General features: G+C 31.7%; 1 protein-coding gene and 1 pseudogene across 1 annotated transcript; both read right to left on the bottom strand.

Annotated features, from left to right (window-relative positions):
* Window positions 1-1,466: 1,466 nt before the first annotated feature.
* LOC109813047 (serine/threonine-protein kinase PBL34) lies at window positions 1,467-7,081 on the bottom strand. The gene is made up of 6 exons (XM_020377154.3): window positions 6,416-7,081; window positions 5,224-5,594; window positions 4,996-5,131; window positions 4,184-4,320; window positions 3,976-4,099; window positions 1,467-2,621 (listed from the first exon to the last, which is right to left on the bottom strand). Exons 1-6 carry the CDS (start codon window positions 6,588-6,590, stop codon window positions 2,113-2,115), a joined length of 1,452 nt encoding a protein of 483 aa, XP_020232743.1. The 5' UTR covers window positions 6,591-7,081; the 3' UTR covers window positions 1,467-2,112.
* A 12,131-nt stretch (window positions 7,082-19,212) lies between these two features.
* Window positions 19,213-20,980, bottom strand: LOC145955228 (CENP-B homolog protein 2-like; annotated as a pseudogene).
* Between the last annotated feature and the right edge of the window lie 4,163 nt (window positions 20,981-25,143).

Raw genomic sequence — 25,143 nt, 5'->3', positions numbered from 1 at the left:
TACAACATATATTTGAAAATAAATAATATCATTTTACATATAATATAATGTTATAAGAATTTATTATGAAAAACTATACATTTTAAAAAGAATGAAAGATAAGTTGGTATGATCCAAAGTATACCTTAAACCCATTCAAAAAAAATATATCAAGCTTAATTTTAAGATTCAAACTCGTTCAAATCAATAAAGGATCAAATTTAATCCATGAACAGAGTTAGATCATACTTATCCCTAAACTCGCATGTTAGAGTAAGTTTGGTTAATTCAAAAAAATCAATTATAATTGGATTGATATTAATATAACTAAAGGATGTCTACAAGTCACACACCTTAATTACTATCTCTAAAATTAAAAAGATTTGAGCTATACGATTCGTACTTGAAATAAAATAAAAAAATATTTATTGTAATCCTCAGTTAAGTTTTCTTCTTGATGTATGTTTATTAATTTCGTTAAATTTTTGTCTATAGTAAGTGATTTACCAAATAAGATTGTAAAATTGTGCGAATTTTAACAAAGTATTTCATCTTCTTATAAATTTTGATTAATATTTGTTGTCTTACATACTAATAAAGAAAACTAAAACTTCAAAACTTGTTGATAAAAGCTTATCCTAGCCAAGTGGCCAACCGTGACTCTAAGCCAAGCCTGTGAATTGTGAAGCCACCATTTTGGAGATATCATGTATATCTTGGCCACAACAACCCAACTTGCAACTTGTCAAATTGGACTTTCTAACCCATACCTACTACCAAATCTTTTTTCATAAAAGATGTTGGGTAGTTGGATTTTGAAATAAATAGAGGAAGACCATTTTTTAATAAATATTTCCTAATTTAACAATTTTCTAATTATAAAAAAGTTGATGGATTTGCATAAACTTAATATCCTAATATTTGACTTGTTCTTGTAAATATTATAATTCTCTTAATTAAGAAATAAATTTATTGTCTCTCTAAAATAAGTCAAAGGGAGGAAAAGGGCACCCAATTCCAAGGTCACGGCATATTACAATAAATTTGAATATTTCCAAAAGGAATTCATAATTTTTCTTCTATTCTTTAAATGTTTTTCTACTATTAAAATCATCCTTTTTTGCTTTAGCTATTGCATGGTTCTTCCTTTCAACAAACATTCTAAATGGCACTTAGGATAGAATAAGTTTATTCATAAAATAAAATTTTCTTATGCATAAGTTAATTTGTAAAAATTCTCTTACTATCTTTCTTAAAATATTATTTATAATTTATGTATAAATTAATTTTAATTATAAAAGAAATTTATTTCAATTTTTTGCCTTATTTTTTTCCCCTAGATATGCACAAGTTTAGGGAAAGAGACTCTTTGTCACATTTATGCATTGTGTATGCAAATTGTAAAGATAGCAGTTGCCTTTACTACTGCTATACAACTGTCTTCATTTTGAGTTTAACAACAGAATTTAAAGTGAGAACACCTAAACTATCAATCAAATAACCAATACATTACCGAGTTGGGAATGCAAGAAAGTTGAAGGTTACATTACACGCACTCTTGCTGTAGAATAGAATCCTTTGTGCATAGCAACACAGCTCTTTCTAAACAAACAACATATTTGACACACCAAAAAATAAACCACATGCCTAAAAAAGTCACCAAAGAAAAAACAAACAAAACCCTGCATTACTGCATGCCCATCACTTTTTAAGTCACTCAAAAACATCTTTCTAGCACAAATGTTACATCAATGAGTATTTACTGAAATGTATATTGTCCAATGAGTATGTAAAAATCTGACTAACTCAACACCACAATTTTTTTCTTCTTTACAAGAAATACATTCTGAAAAGAAGGAAACCTGAGAAAAGGTGGAAAAGTTAAACAATTTCAGTAAATAACAGTTTCCCACTTGAAAGCTGTATATGACAAGTCCTCCCTACTAACTGTGTAATATTAAACTGTCTCATGCACTTACCTTATTTGAGATTATATAATGACAAGAAGACTTCAATGATACCCTCAGGTTTCAGATAAACTCTCCATACACAACAGTTGCTGTACAGATGATGGCCTAATTTGTGGGAACTGAATGAATGGAGAATCAAATTAAAGATCGTGAACAATGATTCTTACCCAATGGGCTTTGGAGATTTGGTATAATGAAGATATGGAGAACCATGTGTACCATTTGGACTAGACAAGGTCCTCACAGGTTGACCCTTCCTAGGTACAGATACTAACTGTGATCTAATGCCATTTTTATGATTTGGCATGGACATGGTTCGGTCTACTCGATTAATCTGGAAGTGATAAGATGAGATAGCCATGTCCTTGAGGCTTGGCAAAGGCTTTAAAGTTTGAACAACTTCACTCATCAAGGGTCTAGATTTTGGATCACGGCTAAGGCATTGAGCAGCCAGCTGGGCAGCTTTCTGTGCTCCTTTAACCGAGAAGTGGCCTTCAAGGCGGGGATCAATTATCCGGTAGACTGTCCTCCGGTCCCTGAGTACAGGTCTCGCCCACTCCACAAGATTGTGTTCACCGTTTGGTCTTCTCTTATCAATAGATCGCCGGCCTGTGAGCATTTCAAGTAGCACTACTCCAAAGCTGTAGACATCACTTTTTGATGTCAAATGTCCTAATCAGAATTGCACATCTCAGGTTAATATTGAAACTGCCTATGCACAAAGGATATGAATCATAGGGTAACAATTTCTAGGTACCATTAGGCAAAACCTGTTGATCATACATTTTCAAAAGAACATTCAATAACTTAACAATATGAAACTTTTAAAAGTCCCCTGGAACCCTTCCCTTTTTTACCTGTTTGACGGTAGAGTAATTGAGGCATATCCAATTATCGCTATGCCACCATCATATTTTCGAAAATTGAAATAATTGTTGATATTGATCCTTTTCTTATCAGAGTTTGTTAAATAATGATGCTAACAACTTAATCATGGTCATTCATCATACTTGGCAAATGAGTTATAAAGTGAAGGATAAAGCAGATCACATGGTTGGACAATGTAATGTCATTGAAAGGTTAAAATAAAATAAAAAATTCTGCCCTAAATGGTCATGACTTGAAGAACTAAAATGTGGTTGACAGTTTGTTACTGACATGTTAGAGTATTTGCAAAGGGTTTTAATGGCAGATTTTTCACTTTATACTATTGTGGTTGTGATTTCTATTGATATAATAGCTATCCTTTATCTCTCATAAAAATATAATGTTTTTAGTTCGGAAAATTTATACAGTATCAGGGTTCGATCTTGGCTATCACTATGCCTATAGTCATAGATAGTACTTGGAACTTTGATCCTCATTTAACTGTTTACAATTTTAATTAAATTATTTATTGGAGAACAATGTGTGCACGTGGGTAAAGAGTTAAAAGTGGAAGAAAATGGGGGATAACTCAAAGGGAGCCTAACAAACTTGTTTGTTATGGATCACAAAAGCAGATATTCCATTTCAAACACTTTCTCTATCTGAATGCCATAAGATGTAGGTGGAAAACAAGAAATGCCTTGCCCTTTTATGTTTAAAAAGTGCATCGGCAACAGCAGCATTTATTTGGGCTATCTACTTCACCAAATCTGAATGGATATCTCAACCAAACTACAGATATACAGTACGGTAGAATTAAAGTAGTGATGAAAAGAATATTTGAGGAACTAGTTTGACAACAGATTAAAAATTTGAGGCCTTTTTAAAGACAAAAATAATCTTTATAGAACTAATATGGTGACCTAAATTTTTGGAGGACTAAGGTGATGACACAACTTTCAAGGATCAAAATAAGGGTTTTCTCACTAAAGGAATCACGACAGCCCAAGAACTTACAAAATGCAAGAGCTTAGTTTAAAATTATACACGTGCAAATTCTAGATAGCATTATCTATCTTGAGTCTCAGTTATATAGTGTAAGTATCAAGTTTAAGTAACATTAGTACTTGAAAAGGAACAAGGAAGGCTCAAAACTCACCAGTCATCACATACTCAGGAGCAGCATAACCATATGTTCCCATAACTCTTGTTGATACATGGGTCTTCTCCCCCTCGGGACCATCTTTGGCAAGTCCAAAATCAGAAAGCTTGGCATTGTATTCCTATAAACATATTTGCTTTTAGTTTTTGGGTTGGAGGATGAATAAGAAATAATTAATACCTTCTTGACTAGTTCACTTACATACCGCATCTAATAGTATATTAGATGTTTTGAAATCACGGTATATTATGGGCCTCTGAGCTTCTTCGTGGAGAAAAGCAAGACCTTTCGCAGCACCAAGCGCAATTTTCATTCTGATAGACCAAGGAAGAGGCAGGGGCCCTTCAACATAAATAATGGTTGTTATCAGAAAAAAGAATTAAGTCTGACAATGAAACTTTTTTAAGAGCATAGTGCCAAGCAAAATGAACAAATGCACTATTGGAAGATAACCATTTTATTCTAGTTTTTGTTTTCTATAAGCATGAAAGACTCAACCTGTGAATCGAATAATACTTGTGGACTCCAACAATTAGTTGGAAATCAATAGCTGGATTAAAATTATTGGTAGTGTATAGAATAAGGTTTATGAATAGGGACAGCAGTTTCATGAATTCAATGGATAATTTAAGATCTAAATTTAATTTTGCTGGTTAGTTTCCTAGAGCTATAGTCACTTATTTGCTAGATTAGATGAATACCTGTTATTAAAAAGACTTTCAAGAAATGTTAAGATACTTAGCCCAAGCACATTGAGAGTAATCTTTTTTGGTTAATTTTAGGCTTATATTGGGAAAAGCAATAGCAACAGCAAGAATCACACTCATTTTGAGCCAAATTTTAACTCAAGACTGATAATTATTATATTGACATACGTCACAACAACTGTCAAGACAATGAAAACATCCAAATTTTCTGCAGTTATAAGGTGTTACATAGAAATAAACAAGCAGTAGCGAAGACATGCAATAGAAATAGAAAAGGTTTACCAAAGAAATACAAAGGTTAGTAGTGTACTTCTAAAGAGGTGGTTCTCCAAACTGCCTCGGGGCATAAACTCATAAACCAATAATCTTTGGTCATCTTCAATGCAGAAACCAATCAATTTAACAAGATTAGGATGGACAAGATCACCAAGATAATTTAATTCAGCCTGAGAAGAAGTAAAGCAAATTTAGAATGTTAACACAGTAAGAATTATGGCATTAAAATTAAGGAGAAGGAAAGGAGATATAAGTTTCATACAAGCCACTCTTTGTGACCCTGATGTCCATTGTGGTTGAGGGTCTTGACTGCCACTGTGAGCCCTGTACCCGGTTTCACAGGTGCAGTTCCATTCTCCTCAATCCAACCCTTGAAGACACAACCAAATCCTCCCTCACCAAGAAGACTCTCTGGTCTGAAATTCCTAGTTGCCACCTTAAGCCCATTGAATGTAAATTTTCTCAAACAAGAAGCAACCTTCAACTCCTCACTAAATTTTGGAGTGGAAGGGCTACTTTCTGCATCACTAGTTCTCGTAGAGGACTCTTGAGGAGCAACTGTTTCCTTTGTTATTTTATCAGATGCAGATTTGTTTTCCTCTGATCTAATTGTCGCTGACTTGACATTTTCACCTAAAAATACAAATAAATGGACATTATTAATTGATTTGATGATGGCATTCTTGACTTTATACAACTTCATGGCAATTCGTTATAGTTGTATAATAACGAAATAGTAAATACAATCAAGCAGTCTTGTGCAAATGGTCAATGCATCACAAACTTGTTCATGCCAATTCAGAGCAACTTCTATAATTTCCTATATGATTGAACAACGATTCTCAGTTTCAATACTAAATTTTCATCACAATTCATTGTATCGTGCGTATAGTGAAGTTATTAAGTACCTAATATAATTGCCAGAACAATTAATTAGACATCGTTTACAAATACTTTTCTGAGCTCTTTACCTAAGATCAAGGGCAGACAGTGCTTAGAAAACAATATGCCGTGGTCCAATGGTAATGCAGAAAAGAACGTGGGTTTTTTTTTTTTTTTTTATATAAAAAAAACCTTTAATAAATTGCAAATGAATTAGTTAGATCTCCGACTTCCTCAACACAAAAATGCACAATAATAATTCACATCACTTTTGCTCCAAGAAACTCAGAATTCATGTAGTTTCTTAAAACAAATTTGCAGCCTCAAACACAAAGTATATTTGGAGACAAGCTATAAGTGTTTTCTGAGAGGTTATTTACGGGGGAATATTTTTTTTTTTGGGTAGAAATACTCTTACAGGTTTGTTTCCAAAGAGACTCAAAATAAGTCTGGATAGATCATATAACGAAAGAAGTAAAGACAAACAACCATATTTGGCCACCCAAAATGATGTCAAATGACAAATAGATCATGAAACAAATTAAGGAACATTGATGTGGAAAGAAAATTACCATTATGGGCACTAGTGCCACTTATGGTGCTATCAACTTTTGATCTTGTAGGTATGCAGCTTCCAAAGAGGCTAAATCTAAACCACCATTTTCTCTCCCTTCCACCACCTTCCTTCTTCTTTGACTTGTCCACATCCAAACTCCCTGCCTGAACTGCATTACTCCCAAACCCCATCTTCCAAAATCTCTCACAAACAAGCTTCCATACTCTGAAGTCTCAAACTTTAGACACAAAGCCACTTAAAGTTCAAGTTTTGAAGCCACCCCAGTTGCAATAATTGAAGAATTTGGAACTAGACACAAAGAAAAACATCATGGTATGCGTACAGAATGTTATGGAGTATAAAGAATGACATGTATAGCGGTGAATGCGTGAGAGCAATGAGAATTAGAGAAGAGAAAGAAAGGGAATTGTGAAGATAGACGAGAGAGGAAAGTGGGGTGAAGGGGAAAGCGGGAGAGTGCTTGTGAGAGAGGGAAGGTTTTTCCACAGCGGGCAGGAGGGGCAGGGTTGGAAATGCGAAAAGTGGGGAGTGGGGCAGGGCGGGCAGGAGAGAGAAAGTGATAGGCATTTGTTTTTGTTTTTGAAAACAGGAACAGGGCTGCCACTTGGTAAATTGCAACCTACGACATATGATATGACTTTCTTTCACTTTGCCTGCCCTCTAAAATATTCCACAGATAATGTTGTTATTTCGTTGTGGAAAATCATTATATACCAAGAGTGAATGTTAGGCTACCTTTGGAAGATCATTGTCAGCATGACGCAACTTAGATCTTCCCATTGAAAATACTTTACATGAGCCTAATTTGGTTAAGTTTAATTTTGTCTCAATTCAATTCCAAGTTTAATTTATATTTTGTATGAATTTTATTTTTAAATTCATCCATTTCTATTCGGTTCATTAATTCAAATTATATGGATCCAAGACTCAAAATTTTTAAATTTTTTAAAATTCTAATTTATTAATAAATTTTAGATAAAATAAATTTTTTTATTTTTAAATAATTTATTTTAGGCTAAAAACCTATTTTGGTCCCTTATAATTGTTTGTTTCAATTTAGTCTCACTTTTATTTTTGGTTTCAATTTGGTCCCTCATAAGTTAATTGGTTTCAATTTGGGACTTCCGTCCAAATTATTTAAACGGAGTTAACTGTTGACCACGTAGATGCCACGTAGATGCATACGTGGATACCACGTGGACGCCAAATTTTGTGAAAACACCTGGAACCAGAACGACCCGTTCTGGATGCACTCTTGGTGTGTTAATTTTGTATCTGAAACGGGCCGTTCTAGATGCAAAATGAACACACCACCAGTACACCAGAACGGTCCGTTCTGAAACTAGAACGGGCCGTTCTGGTTGTAGAACGGGCTGTTCTGGATTCAGAACGGCCCGTTCCAAGACTGAGAATAGAATATTCTTTATTAATTTTATTAAAAAATATAATAATTTTGAAAAATATTTTTTTATGGTAAAAATTTTAAAATTATTTATTTTTATAAAATACAATTGTCTTATAAATAGAGTAATAACTTTTTCTTTTTCTCTTTCTCTCTGAAGAAATATTTAAGTGTCACTTTATAATTTTTTACAACTTATTATATTAGATATAAAAACTTAATTAAAATATAATTAATAATATATATTTTATAAAATTATTAATATTTTATATATAAAAAAAAGAATGAAAAAAATTTTAGTGGGGGCAAGTGCTCCCACTATGATTAACTTAGATCTGTCCTTGCATATGGTTGTGGTGAAATGTTAGTCCTGTGTATCCTCTTCCTTTACTTCAGGTTCTACCTCTTCAAGAACAGGTTGTTGTTGTTGGGGTACATCGTTAATGACTTCAAGAAAAAATACTATGTCATTTCATCCTTTACTGTATAGTGTCAATTTGGTAGTAAGTGGTTCACTCCAGTTTCAAATGAAATAAAATCTGCTACCATTGTCTTTAGTGATACATTGCATTGTCCTTAATAATACACTGTATAGCCTAACTGTTTAGCAATAGAAGTTATCAATTTTCATTGACAATATTACCAAATTTAGTATTTGAAATGCTTTGTACCTTGGGTCTTTTTCCTTCCATGATTCACAACCGTGAACTATAATCATTAATCGGTTATACTTAGCAGTCTGGAACCAGAAAGGCCCGTTTTGAAACCAGAACGACCCATTCTGAAATCAAAACGGCCCGTTCTAGTTGCACTTTTAGTGTGTAAATTTTGCACCTGGAACGGGCCGTTCTAGATGCAAAATTAACACACCAAAAGTGTAACCAGAACGGCCCGTTCTGGTTTCAGAACGGGTCGTTCTGGTTCCAGGTGTTTTAAAAAAAATTGGCATCCACCTATGCATCTACGTGGCCACACAGTTAACTCCGTTTAAATAATTTGGACGGAAGTCCCAAATTGAGACCAATTAATTTATTAGGGACCAAATTGAGACCAATTAATTTATTAGGGACCAAATTGAGACCAAAAATAAAAGTGGGACTAAATTGAAACAAACAATTATTATAAGGGACCAAAATAGGTTTTTAGCCTTTGTTTTATTAGTTTTACAAAATTATATAGTATGACTCCAAGAAAACATAATTATAATTAAAGTCTACACAAATAAAAAAATACTCTCATTTACATAAAATAATAGAATATCTAATTCATAAACATAAAACTCTAATGTGAACACATTATTATTATTATTATTATTATTATTATTATTATTATTATAACTAAGTTTTGAAGTTTAAATCTTTCAAATTTTAACAAGTTAAAATTAAATAGAAAGTAAATTATATATTTATATGTCAAGTTTATCATGAATGAAATGAATTTAATTATATGTAACCCAAATTCGATTCATTTATTTATCGAGTTTAAGTTTGTAAGACCCACGGCCTCTCCCTCTCTTTTTCTCATTTTCTTCACTCTCTTTTCCTTACTCACTCACTCTCTTAAGCCTCTCATCTTGATTTTTTTGTTCTCCTTTCCATCCCCAAGTTGAAGATGTGATCTAGGGTGGTGCACTTCTTGTGGAGCTTGTTGCGGAGCGGAGCTTTCTTCTTCTCCATTCCTTCTTCTCCTTTCTTCTTCCCAGAGCTCGAAATCTTCACACCGAGGTAAGGGAAACTAAGATTTCATGCTGGCTGTATGAAAATGAGTTTAGTAACTCATGAATGGTTTGATGATTTGATGATTTTGGCTGAGAATGATGGAATTGGGTTTTTGGGGTTTTCAGGGTTTTGATGAAATTTGGGGATTTTGATGATTTGTGATTGCATGTTGAAAATGAGCTGGTTTTTGTGTTGTTGGGTGAAAATGTGGAGTTTTTGGCCGAATGCATGTGTTTGGATGACTTGATTATGCAGGTTTGGAAGAAAATTCTTGAACTTGGAGAATTGTTTGGTATCACGCCGGGCGCAGTTCTTGGTGTCGGGCGCGTGACTATCAGAGGGCTCCATTGGTCGAGCCCACCGGGCGCAAGTGGTGTGCGTCGGGCGAGCTAGAGGATGGATGCCCCTGAATGGTTCACGCCGGGCGTGGGGAGAACCACTTGGGAAGCTGGGAGGAAGTCCTACCACTGGTGGAGTTCACGTACAATAATAACTTCATGCTAGTATTGGGATGGCGCCGTTTGAAGCACTGTATGGTAGGAGGTGTAGGACTCCTCTGTGTTGGTATCAAGATGGTGAGTCAGTGGTTGTGGGGCCAAAGTTGATCCTACAGACTACTGAGAAGTCGCCTGTAGTTGTGGTTGATTACAAGTTGAAGGAGTTGAGAGACAAGTCTATCGGCTTGGTGAAAGTGTTGTGGGATGCAGCTACAGGTGAGGCTACTTGGAAAGTTGAGCAACAGTGCAGAGAGCAGTATCTTTCCTTATTCCCAAGTAAGTCTATTTTTGGGGACGAAAATTCTTGTTATTGGGGAGGTTGTGAGACCCGCTCCCTCCTTCTTCCCCCTTCCTCTCAACCCTTATCATTTCCCTTTCTCCATTCACTCTCTTATTCTCTCATTCTCTTCCCTTTCTCTTAGGTTGAGGCAGTGAGCTAAGGTGGTCCTTTTCTTGTGGAGCTAGCGAAGAGCGGAGCTTTCTCTTACTCCTTCTTCCTTTTCCTCTTCCTGGAAGCTCGGAATCTTCTCCTCCGAGGTAAATGAAGTTAGATTTCTTGCAGATTGTTTGGAATGAGTTTAGAAACTCAAATTTTGTTTGATTTCTGGAGATTGATGACCGAATTGATGAGTTGTGCATTTTCGGGGTTTCGGGAAAATTGAGAAAAATGGGGATTTTTACACGTTTGATGGTTGCATGTTGAAAAAAATATGGTTTTTAAGTTGTATGCTATAAATGTATTTCATTTGATGGATTGCATGTGTTTGAGTTGGCTGATTTTGCAGGTTTTGGGTGAAATTTTCGAAGTGGTGAGGGTTACTGTTTGAAATTGCGCCGGGCGTAGTTCTTCGCCCCGGGCGTGATTTGAAATGGGGAATCCCTGGGTGAATCACGTCGGGCGTGGGGAGAACCACGCCGGGCACACTATCAGACGTGAATCTTATGTTTGGGTTATTAATATTGCGCCGGGTGCAGGATAATTGTGCCGGGCGCGGAGACCTCTGTAGGTCTCGGGTTGAGTTTGCGTCCGGCGTTATTTTAATGCGCCGGGAGTGAGTATGTTGGTCTTTGAGTCTTCATAAAATTTGTAGCCATGGATGTTAGCTTTCCAATGGCGCTGGAATCACCCAAAAATGAGGTCTAGAACTCTAGATATGGATGTTTTAGTGAAGAGGGGTTAAACTGCCAGCATTGGTTATAGCTGTTGCCGTTTTTAGAATTTTTAACAAGGTAGATGAAGGAATTAGGACTTGGTGTCTTCATGAGAGTTGTAGGAAATCTTCTTATCTTTCATATGAAATAAGGATGAGCAAAGTAGGAGTAGTATAACTTCTGATAAACTGTTTTATGTGAAGGTTGCCATTTCATAATTAGTGATTTGGTTAAGTTAAAAGTTGTTTTAGGTGCTTAGGTTGATTGGTGTTGTTTGGGTAGGTAATTTGGCATGATAGCTGAGTTGTAAACAAGATGGGTGAGTCGTATTATGTGTTGAATATGTTGTATGTTGTGAAGTTGTTGATCATGCTGTTAATAATGTTAAGCTGAGCTGTGTTGTATGTTGTTTGAGCTGTTATTGTTGTTAAGCTGGGCTGTGCTGTATGTTGTTTGAGCTGTTATTGCTGTTAAGCTGAGCTGTGCCGAATGTTGTTTATGTTGATTAATGATGTTAATGCCATATGATGAAAAGTTGAGCTGTGCTGTATGTTATTTATGTTGTTAATGATGTAACGCTGAGCTGTGTTGTATGATGCTTAAGCTGATTAATGTTGTTGAGCCGATCTGAGTTGTATGTTGTCTAAGTTGTTAATGTTATTATGTTGTGCTGTGCTGAATGTTGGTTTTGAGTTGTGTTGTGAATATAAACTGTTGTAGGCCGTAAGACTGAGCTGTTGTAGGAGATCTCCGAGCTGATATGCGTGATGACGCATTGTGTCACTAGTGGAGAAAATGCTTTTAAAATCGGTTATTTTTAACTTTTAAAATCGATTCCGTAACCAATTTTAAAAGAGCCAATTTTGAAAGTTAGACTTTTAAAATCGGTTATTTAACCGATTTTAAAAGTTAACTTTTAAGATCGGTTGTTTTACAACCGATCTTAAAAGTCCGGGCAGCGAAAAAAAATTAAACTGGAACGGGCCATTCCAAAACTGGAACGGGCCGTTCCAAAACTGGAACGGGCCGTTCCAAAACTGGAACGGGCCGTTCCAAAACTGGAACGGGCCGTTCCAGGTTTTTTAAACTGAGTACGGGTCGTTCTCCTTCCAGAATGGCCGTTCTGCAAGGAGAACGACCCGTTCTCCTAGCAGAACAACCCGTTCTCCTTGCAAAACGTCCCGTTCCAGTTTCGTAGTTTGCCAAAAATGATCCTACAACGAAAATAGAGAAGAGAATTAGAAAACGAAAAGAGACGTAAGAAGAGCATGAGAAGAAGAAAACGAATATGACAACGAAATTTACCTTATTGGAGACTTTAGAAATTGAGAGCGCAAGAGAGTAGAACAATGAATGGAATGAAAGATTAAAGAGAATGAGAATGGAGGGAAATATAAAAGGTTTCTGACGATACTTTTAAAATCGGTTATTTATGAACCGATTTTGTATACTACATACAAAATCGGTTCTAAGATAACCGATTTTAAAAGTAGCACTTTTAAAATCAGTTCTTAAATAACCGATGTTAAAAGTAGCACTTTTAAAATCGATTAAAATTTAACCGATCTTAAAAGTACTTTTAAGATCGGTTATTTAAGAACCGATCTTAAAAGTGATGTCTGATACAACTTTTAAGATCGGTTCTTTTGTAACCGATCTTAAAAGTTGTGTCAGACATACCTTTTAAGATCGGGCATAAAATAACCGATCTTAAAAGTGTTCATATTATTTACAAAATTGCCACTACATCACTTTTAAGATCGGTTACCCTATAGCCGATCTTAAAACTCCGATTTTAAATCCAATTTTTGCACTAGTGTGTGTTTTAATGCTATTTGTGCTGAATGATGTGCTGATAAGCTGTAGTTGTTTCTAATTGTTGTACTTATATATTTTTATATGTTGATTCTTTTCACTAGTTTATCCTTTGTTGTTTTCATGTGGTTTGGACTGCAATGATTATACTATGTATGAGAGTAGAGCAGGGACAGGCTGGTGTGTAGAGGCAGATCTGTAGCTGACAGATGCAGTAGATGTAGTTTTGATATTTTGCTGTTTAGCTACTTAGTGTAGCATTTCTGGATGTATTTTGTATACTCTGATTTTTAAGCCCTAAGCTAGACCTTGTGTATATATTTTAGCTGCTTATATATATATGCATGCTCTTGTCTGTGTGATGCTGTTGTGTTTTGCTGTGTGATGGTCAGGCGGGTCGTTACAAAGTTCAACTCATTTTATAAACCAAGTTTAACAAACTAATTATTGGATTGAATTTCAAAATATTTTTAAATTGATTTGATTTATTGTCACATTTATCTATACTTATTCAATCCAAAATTTTGAATAAACCATTTGTTTGAATTTACCCCAAAAATATAAAAAAAGATTGGATCAACTTGACATTTTAATTTAATATATCAATCCTCGTTGCGATCATCTTTGTAATCTTTCTTATCTTTACAAAAAAAACTTATAAAATAAATTATAAAAATTAAATTAAAAGTATATATTTTAATATATATTTAAAAATAAATAATACCATCATAAATATATAATATCATGCTATATAAAATATTATCTTTTAAATATAATAGTTTATTAATTTATAGTTGTTAAAAAAATTAATTTTTAAAAGAATGTAGTTAATTAGACTGAATTGGGACTATTCGAAGGATAACCTGAAATCATCCTTAAAAATGTATCTAGTACAATTTTTAAACTTCAATGTATCTAATTTTCTTAAGAGTAGACTGAGTTAATGCGATGAGCCTTTATTCTCTCTTACTTGTAGATGAGTTTAATTTAATTTTTACTTGAAAGATTTTTAAATTAAATATTAAAAATAATATGTAATTTAATTTGATTTATTTTTTATATAAATCAAAATAAATTTATTTTTGGTAAATTATATTTTTATCCCTCTATTTTTTTCAATCCACTATTTTTATCCTTATTTTTGAAAATATAGAATTTTAGTTTTACTACTAATTTCATGTTTGTTGATCGTCAAATATTAACATCATGTCATCACTTAAGTAATATGATATTTGATAATGATATACAAAAAAATAAAAATAAGAAATAACATAAAAATTTGTTTGTACATATTTTAACAAGTTATCAATATTTATTTTATTAATAAATCTTATTTGCATGAATTTGTTTTTAGTTTTTTCATTTCAAGATGTCATAGTACTAAATATCATATAACTTGAACATGAATAAACTTTTAAATTAAATAATCAATAGATGTTAATTTGATAGAAAGATAAAAAAAATTTTATTTTAAAAGTTAAAGAGACTAGATGTTTCTGTTTTAAAATACACATCCTAAGGGGGTGTATTGGTTTAGGATTTCGTAGGATTTTAAAAGACTTTTTTTGAGTAAAAAAGTCCATTGGTATTCAATCAGGATTTTATGTCACTTAAAAACAATCCAGTGGTATTCAATCTGAATTTTCAAGATTTTTTAAAGAGTCCATTAAAATCCACTGGTATTCATTTGAGATTTTTTACCACTTAAAAACAATCCATTGGTATTCAAAAATATAAGAATTTTAAAGGATTGTTGTGTAAGAGGGATTTTGAAGGACTTTCTAGTGTTATCTATAAATACCAGATTCATAAAACAATCCCATCCAAACCTAACGGATTTTGAAGGATTGTTTGAAGTGATTTTTCTATTATTCATTGCTCATACATAATATTGTAGTACTGTTCTCATCCCATTCTCCTATTTTGTGAAACTCTGATATGTAAATGATAGTGTCATTGACTTGCTCTATTTTTCTGTTCGTTCTCTTTAATTGACTTGCTTTATTTTATTCTATGTAGTTGAATTTGTTTCTTTATATAACAAAAAAATGTTTGAAATTTCAAGTTTTAAGTGGTAATTTTTTTATAAAACACGTCAAGAAAAGAAAAAGGTGAAAGATGAAATTGATATCATAATCTCTAAATATATATATATATATATATATATATATATCTATATATATATATAAGATGAATTTGTTAGGGTTTCTGTGAGTAGAATGAGATGAAAATGGATCTTAGTTGGGGGAAGAACCCTCTCAGCATAAAAACTACGAACTCTCTCATTCCCTTGAATTTGTTACTCTTATCCCTCCTTTTATGACTCAACAATTATTTTATTTTTTTTACTATGAATTTTTCTTTTTTATTTTTATATTGTGAAATTAAGATTTTTTTTATATTTTTAAAAAAGAAAATTAACATAAGACATTGCAGTATCTAATTTTTTAGGGTTTAGGATTTATGCCTTCATTAGCTTATTTTAAAAAAAATGAAATACTGTTAAAATATTTGTTAGAATAATTTACATTTATAAATATCGTTAAAAATTATCATATAATATATAACTAAAATTAATATATATATATATATATATATATATATTCTCTATATCTAAATACTTTCGTTTATATAAAAAGATTATATATCTAAATATTTTCTCAGTATCGAATATATTGATTTTTTATATAAAAAATTATCTTTTGTTTCTATATTTTCGTTTTTACATTTTTTTATAATGATTGAGATATTTGATCCATTTGGATAGCCAAGATATATTCGATCTTGTATAATTGGTGTGCTTCTAAAAATAATAATATAATTTTATTGATTTTGTCTCTTATCCATAATTATTTATATAACTAGTTTTCAACATATATCTATAATAATATTTTTTATATATTAGTGTATGTAATTTTTTTTATAATAAAAATTTTATATGCAGTATATTAGTTATATATTGAATTTGTTGCATAAATTATGCATATAATAGTAACCAAATTTCTTTTTTTTAGTAAAGTTATAAGTTCTTTTGTCTTTTACCTTAAAACTACAAATTCAGTCTAGTTTTTTTTTTTTAATCAAGATATTTTAAAGAACTTTTGATATACCGATATTTATATTTAAAGCTGACAAATGTATTTGCATGTTTATAAATATATATAATGATTAAAAATCTTATGATGCACGCACGCACCAATTGATACTTAACTCACCTAGACGTTGCCTTATACAAAGAACCAATCATTAAACTAAAATTAAAATGATAACCACATAGAAGATAATGTGCTATCATGAAAAATATATATATATATATATATATATATATATATATATATATATACTTAAAAAGAAAGTCTAATTAAATTTATTTTACTTAATAACTCATATTTTATATTAAATTTTAACAATCTAATAACTACGAATTTTTAATGAATATATTAAATTTGCAAATTTTTAAAAAAATTAAAATTATTGGATATTTTATTTTTATTAATTCAAATCAACATATAAAATATTTTTATGATTATCTGTCTATTTAGATTAATGAAACACAATATCAAATAATTTTTATTTTTTATAAAAATATTTATAAACTTGATATGTGCATGAAATTTTTTTAATTTAACATTTAGATCGTTAAAACTTGATGTAAAATATAAGTTATTGAGTAAAATAAATATGTATAAATAAATTTTTTCTTATACATTTTTTTTTAAAGTAAATAGATCCCTTTCTATATATATATATATATAATTTGGTAGCTTATCATGGTGCACTACATTTGCTTTTTCTATAATTTTTAAAGTCAATGTAATTTAGGACTTAGGAGCACTCACACTACCATGCATTCATGTTTAGACATGTTATCTACATTTATTGTTTCTTTATGTTTGTTGATTATTTATTTTGCATATGTTGGCAATGACACTCATTGTGAGGCTAACTTTTTGGAAAGTTTAGCGATCTAATTGAGGAAGGAAGAGACAATGGAATCAATCAATCATTGTCATGGTGCCCTTGATGCCTTTAAAAGATTAGCTTGAGTCACTTTGTGGCCTATGTCTTTCCTTCAAACCAATTTATATTTATAACTTTATTATGAGATTATTCTTGGATCCACATTTGTAGCATAACTTGCTTGTGCATGCAGCCATATCAGCCATGATACTGCGGCACCTTAGTCGGATCGTAATTTTTCTCACCCATTTTTTTTTTTTAAATTTTATGAATTTTTTTATCAAACTTTTAAAATTACTTATTAAAGTTTCAAAATATCAAACATTTTTTTACTCAATTGGTTAACCATTTGACACAGTCAATTGGCTGCAGATATGTCATATTAATGGTTGACATACATGTTAATTATTAACATAGTTTGTTGATATCATACATAAATATATGATGACATGGTATAATATGTTCTATCAATATTTAACATATTATGTTAGTAACTAATTAACAAAATTAGAATGTTAATTCATAAGGTGATAAAATATATTAAAAAAAATTGAGATTTGAGTGACAAAATATGTAATTTAAAAAGTTGATAGAAAAAACCGTAAAACATATGTGGTTTAAAATATAATTAAACTAAAGTTTTGAGGTTTAAACAAATCCAATCATAGTTAATTTGTATACTCTTAATATTACTTGTATGTACATATTATATTTAAGAAAGAAAGAAATACAATAAAAAATATTTTTAATTATAAAAATGAGAATTTTATTTTATTAAATAAGAATAACTTAAAAGACTATTGAATTTGAAGAAAAATATTAAAATAAATTATTTAAACTAAGACATTATTTATATAATTATTATACTATGAAAATAATTGAAAATTTAAATTCAAATTACGCTCAATTAAACTTATGTAATAGTATTTTAAAGTAATATATAAAAAATTAACGTATCACAAAGTCTCTATTATTTTTTATTTTTTAATTAGATCATCCAAGTAAAAAATAAGTTGTGTGATTGCAATCTTTTAAAATTTTAAATTTAATAATAATATGAATCCTCCAATTGGATCCTTAATCTTTTAAATTTTTGTAACTGAATTTGTAGAATTAATAAAACTGCGACATATTATTATTTTTAATTTTTTATGGTGGTTTTAATTAAGTCATTATAAAACAAATATTAGAGATCCAATTAAAGAAATAATCAAGGATTCATTTTTTTTAGTTTTTATATCAAAATTATTTTATTCCTTCTTTTCAACTTCTATTTATTTCTCTGATATCAAAGAAAGTAACAAAGAAAGATTTTTTCTTTTTATCTATAAAAATTGAATATGATACTAATAGTTCACAACACTTATGCACCATAGTTAACCAACAAAGCTAAATCCCTTGATAATGAGGATAGTTTGAGATGTTAGAGATATTCATTGGCTAATTAGAAGGGACAAAAAGTGTGCAAAATTATCTTACAAAGAGATAAGAGAAAGTGATGAAAATCTTTAATTGAGACATGAGAGTGAGAATTTCACTCTAAAATTAAAATTTATAAATTTTAGTAAAAAAGTATATATGAACGATAAAAATGAAAATGATATAATATATTCATAGAATTTAATTTGATATGATAGATTTCTTAAAAAGTCTTTACACTTTCATCTAAATATATATTAGATGTTTAGTGAGAGTGTAACGATCCATCATAGTCATCTCATTTCACAACACCAAACTAACTGCACATATGAATATATACCGAAGATAGTAATATAATATATGTAACAACACTACTAATATATATATATATATATATATATATATATATATATATATATATATATATATATATATATATATATATATATATATAAACATACAAATATGTTACTTGTCTAGCAACTACCTACAAATATCTACACAAAATGTCTACCCACAACCGGGAGACTAGAAAATAACATCCAACTCCGAGCATCACCAGTTACTCTACTGCTACTTTCCAGCCTATCCCTGCTCTGCTCTCATACATAGTATGATCATTGTAGTCCACACCACATGGAAACAGAAGGGTAAGCTAGTGAAAGGAATCAACATAAATATATATAAGCAACTCATAACATAACAACACTATCATCCTTCTCAACAGATTCAACATACAATGTATGGCAACACACAACTCAACACATCTTCACAACTTATTATATATATATATATATATATATATATATATATATATATATATATATATAGTAGAAACTCTTTAAATTAATACTCGGTAAATTAATAAACTCTCTAAAATAATAAATTTGTCCGGTCCCGACTTGGGCCAATGTAAAAAATTGAAAAACTCGATAAAATAATAAGATAATAATTTTTCGGGAAATCCCTTTATAATTTTCGGTCCCAAGAAAATCATAAATTAATAATTCATAGAAACTGAAAAAAATATATTACACTCTATTGAAATATGATTTAATAGTTGTCTGTTTTCCTTTAAAGTTCAAGTCTATTTGGAGCTCATCTGTAACTTTTCTTATTGCATCCAATAGCTCAGGTGTTGTATTTTTGTATTGTATCATAAAGTTGTGAAGAGTGTTCGACGCCATAAGTGCTTCCTTTCGCGTAACAGGCTCCAAAGACACTGTATCATCTTCGCTGTCATCCTCTGCATTGTTCTCAATGATAGTACCCACAATATCTTCTAAACTCTGAACCTCCGAACATGCTTCATTTTCACCTGGGTAGTTCATTAGATTGTCGATATCCATCTTATTACGATAGCCACATTGATTGATCATAGTCTCGAGGTCTTGAGTTTCTTCATCAAAAGTGGATTCATCCAAATTTCTTGCAACGTCACTAGCTGAACGAATTTTACAGTGTCGGAAGCAATTCGCTATTGTTTCTTTTCGAACATCTATCGTCCAAGCTGGGATTGCCAAATTGATAGCATCAAGGACATTTATCTTCCCTGGATCAGATTGTCCCACCTCATAACCTTCCAATATTTTGCGGTAAAACCTTCTACGGTAATGCATCTTGAAAGCTCTTATTATCCCAGCATCGCAAGGTTGAATCTTTGATGTCATGTTGGGTGGTAAGAAGAACAACTCAACGCTTCTTAGCCCTTCAATATTTCTTGGATGTGCTGGAAAATTATCCACCACAAGTAGAACTCTTCTACCATGCATCATTTGGTCAAATGAACGAACATATTCATCAAAAAGCACACTAGTCATCCATGCTTTTTTGTTAGCTCGATACTGACAATTCAAGCTATTCATGTTGACATTCTTGAAGCAACGAGGCTTTTCATATTTCCCAATAATCCATAGAGAGATTTTTTCAGAGCCATCTTCATTGCAACAAATAACTACCATCAGCCTTTCTTTATCTTGTTTTCTTCCTTCAAGTTGTTTTGTTGCCAGTGAATGATCAGCTTGTAGCCTATAAAACAACCCAATTTCATCCATATTGAAAACATCTTTCATAGGGAACTGATCAATTTTCTCTCGAATCGATACCAATTTTTGCTCCATGTCTTATACATTAACAGACCCACTCTCGCCAAAACGACGAAATGACTTTATGCCATGTCGGTGCTTGAATTTCCCAAGCCATCCTATAGAGAAGTTAAAATCTGAATCATCACGAGGGTACAAGAGTTTCATTGTATCTCTTGCCTTCTGCAAAATTAATTCTCCTATGATATTCACACAATCTTGATGCTTGAGAAACCACTCATAAACAACCTTCTCCATGTCAGGATATTTTGCTGGTTTGTGTCTTTTGATCTCTGCTCTTCCCTTTTCTATTTCAGCAGAGAGATAGTCATCTGACCGCTTAAGTGTGTTTGATATTGTTCCTTGACTAACTTTCAAATGAAATTTTCCCTCAAGCCATCTCTGCAAGTCTTTTTGTGTGCTTGCAGTATTATCTCTCTTATACTCACACAACTCCTTATGTATTTGATCTGACATAGTTGATTTTGCAACACCTTTTAGATAAGAAGTCATCTTGTGAGATATGGTTTGGATACTCTAACACATTCATGTAATTTATATATGCCAAACTTGCTTAAGAAGTACATTGAACACATTTGTTCCTCTTGTTTATATTTACTGTACTTCAAAAGTCATTATTGATTTCCAATGCATATGTACTTCAAAAGTTACTAATTTACGTTGAGTCCCAAGGTTCGCTGCAACGTAATTCTAAGAGGCATAGACTAATTTTCCTTTTTATTTGGTATGTACAGTATAATTACTTAAAAACTCTTTAAATTAATAATTATTAATTTATCAATAAATTAATAACTCTCTGAATTAATAAATTTCTCTGGTCCTGACATTATTAATTTAAAGAGTTTCTACTGTATATATATATATATATATATATATATATATATATATATATATATATATATATATATATATATATATAACTCATGTCAACACTACATCAACTCATCAACAACTTATGCGTCGTCACACATTTCAACTCGGAGATCTCCTACAACGTGGGTGAGCAGTCTAAGTAGCTAGGTCCTACCGAACCGATAACACAGAACCTTTTTGGGCTTGCTAGGTAAACAACAAATTTGGATAAAAATCCACAACACGATAACAGTTTAAACAAGGAAGTATAGTACTCTATCAGGATAGGACAACTAGGTTTAGGCCTACCACGACATTAGCTAGCTTAACTAAGCCACCTATGGGATTAGCCTACTGACTATCCTCCAAATACTACAACCCTCCGATACTCGGTTAGGAACTAAGTTCCCGACTTCGTTCTTTACTCAAATTGGTCGCTTGTAATCGGTATAGCTCGACCTGGCCCCTATACCGTGGTCGCTTCATACACGTGTGTCTCGACCTTGCCCACACACGAGACCAACTAAGTCCTAGAGGAGAACAACACATCATCCACTCCAAGGGACAACTTTTCAAGGAGGATTTTTCAACAAATTGGGCTCTTAGAGCACTACAACTATCTCAATCCACACAATGGAATGAGCAACTTCAAAAACATCTCCTCTAGTCCTAGTGATCAACAACTCATCATCACAGCTTAATCAACTTACATCTCAACAGCACAGTTCAGCTCAACAACTTGGAATAACAACACAACAACTCATTATATTGTTCAACATAACAACTTAAACAACACACAACTTTTCAACTAATACATATATAATCTCTACTTAGTCACTCCACCACATAATCAATTTAAAGCACTAAGCTCAACATGCATCTCAATGTAACTATACAACTTCACAACACATTTATCATACAACATCTCTACACTTATTTATCATCATTTAACATTCATAAAACCAACATGATCACGCCCGACGCAAATCATTTCGTGCCCGGCATCATCCAAACAGAGATTCACAAGAGTCTCCATGCCCAGCACACTCACTCTACGCCTGACGTCGTCTACACAGAGACCTACAGAGGTCTCCACGCTCGACACACTCACCCTGTGCCCGGCGCCACCCCAGGTAGAGACCCCCAAGGAGTCTCCACGCCCGGCGCGCTCAGATCACGCCTGGCGCCATATCAGTAACCAAAAACACAATGCCAACATCTGATATCACGCCCGACGTGGTTCTCCCCACGCCCGGCTGGACGTCATCCAGAAACTCCCATTCTCAATCACGCCTGGCACAACTAACCTTGCGCCTGACGTGAGTTGAAACTGGGTGCTTCAAATGAATGCGCGCCCGACGCCAAGAACATGCGCCTGGCGCAACTTCAAACAACCAACCCCAAAACTTCAAAATTTTCTTTAAAAACCTGAAAATCAGCCAACTCAACCACATGCAATCCATAAAATGAAATGCATATGCTCCATACAACTCAAAAACAAGCTTAGATTCAACTTGCAGCCATCAAACACATCAAAATCATCGGAAAACCCCATTTTTCCAAAACCCAAAAAAAAAGAGAGAAATTCTTCAATCCAACCACGAATTCTCAGAATTCATACATCAATTTGAGTTCCTAAACTCACATGCAACCAATCAATCTATAATCTAGCTTCCCTCACATGTAGATTGGCTCAAAATGGCCAAGAATAGGAAGAAGAAGAAGATTTCTTTCGAAGCTCAACCCACGGACTTCAATTCTCTGGAACAAGCTTCTTCGCCTGAATTTCAAGAAAAGATAGAAGGAATTAGTGATCTAGGGGAGAAGAAGAATCAAATAGAGAAGTTTGGGAGAGAAAGGAGCTCACGGACCAGAGTCCTTCTCTCTAAAATCTCTTTCTAGGTTTCTTTGAGAATGAGCTTATGAGGCTCTGTTATCAGAGAAAGCCTTAAATACTCTTCCCTCTAGCATCCACTAAACCTTGAACCAACTCACTACTTTACAGGGAGAGTTTATCTTTACTTTTTAATTAGTAGAAAAATAAAAACAATAAAAGAAAAAAAAAAAGAAAACAAACTAACTATCCTTTAAATACAAGGTTCTCATCATATTTCACAATAACAGTGAAAACATTTTTATTAAATGATAGAGGGGATGATCTCCATAACTACCAAGAAATCAATGACATGCTAAATAGAATAAGAAGGTCACATGATTAAAGTATCAGATAAGATATTCTCGATCTTAACAAGAGAGTCTACTATTTTATTCTCTTTGTGAAACATGATGGAAAGAAAAAATCCATAACAAACCTGAGAAAGCTTTAATTTTAGTAGTTAAAGGAGCATATAAGAGTGCCATGTTTGGATGGAAGATTTTTATGGAATAATTCAATTTTTTGAAGAATTTTAAATATTTTTGTATAAAATATTTTGTTTGAATGAAAAATTTACAAAGAATTTCAAATTCAAACATTTGTGAAATTTCTTAAAATTGTAAAATTTTATATTTTCTCAAAAAAGTAAGAATTCAAAAATTTTCTTTCTCTTTTTTTCTTGTACCTCCTTCTCTCTTTCAAAGTTGATATAAAAAGTATCAAAAGTTTTTTTAATTATTGAATATTGAAAATTATTTTATAATATTTTTTAAAAATAAAATTAGCTAATATTTATTTTTATAAAACTAAATCTTAAAATTTTAATATATATTATTTAAATTCAATTTTATTTATGGTGTAAATTAAATTGCTCTATCCAAACTAAAAAATTAAAATTTTAAAAAATTGAATTAACTTATCCAAACAAAGTATTTCAAGAAGGATGAAAATTAAAATCAAAGTCATTCAAATTTTAAGAATTTCAAATTTTTTAAATTTCTAAAATTTTCCATCTAAATACACCAAAAGGAGTAACAATGTTTAACTAATGAACACTAAATATAAAACATTTTACACCATTATAACTAATTAGAAGTCATTATTATGTTGGCTTATAAAATAGTTATTATAAAAATTAATGGATTTGCGTTATATAATAATATGTGATTGGATAACATAATTTTTTAATTTAATTATCAGTAAAATCATTTACCTTTATAATAACTATTTTAAAAGGTATATATAACATTTTTTTTGGAGAAAGCATTTTTTTTTAATTTGTTATTACAGTGAAAATCTTGATACTAAAATTATACCAAAATTAAACTACATGTTTGTTGTTAAAGCACGTCATCTTATTCATTCAATATCATTTACATTTTCCTGGGGAAGACCTTTGGCTTTATTTCAAACTTTAGAATCACATGTAATTTCTCTTTAAATTCTAATACAGGGCCCAATACGTTAAAACAAATGCTAGGTTCTTGCTCTTAATGACTTTGTACGTCTCCAACGATTCTTTGTTGTGTCATAACCTACGAAACTGACTTGGGATATGATTCCTATATTTTAAACTTATTTCTAATAAATTTTATAGCCAAATTTATAACTTAAGTAACAATAATATAGTGGACATTGAATGTTATAATCTATAGCAATGACTCAATGAGATAATTCAACAGGTCCAGAAAGATAAAATGAAACAAGCTTAAAACTTCCATTTCATGATTTAAAACCAGTTTTCAGATCACCTAATAGTTACTTTGAAAGTTATTAAGAAAAAGAAAAATATTTTTAAAATATTTATTAATTATTATCACTGTAACAGTAAGATACTAGATGTTTGTTTATCCTGAGGAAAGCCTCTACTGAAGTGCAAACCCTAAACCCATAACAAGGACTATTGGTGCTTCAATTGATTTGTCAT

Source organism: Cajanus cajan, chromosome 2, assembly GCF_000230855.2.
Source record: "Cajanus cajan strain Asha chromosome 2, NIPB_CcT2T_4, whole genome shotgun sequence".
NCBI lineage: Eukaryota > Viridiplantae > Streptophyta > Magnoliopsida > Fabales > Fabaceae > Cajanus > Cajanus cajan.
Note: the sequence above shows the minus strand (reverse complement) of the source record. Positions and strands in the feature narration are given on the sequence as shown.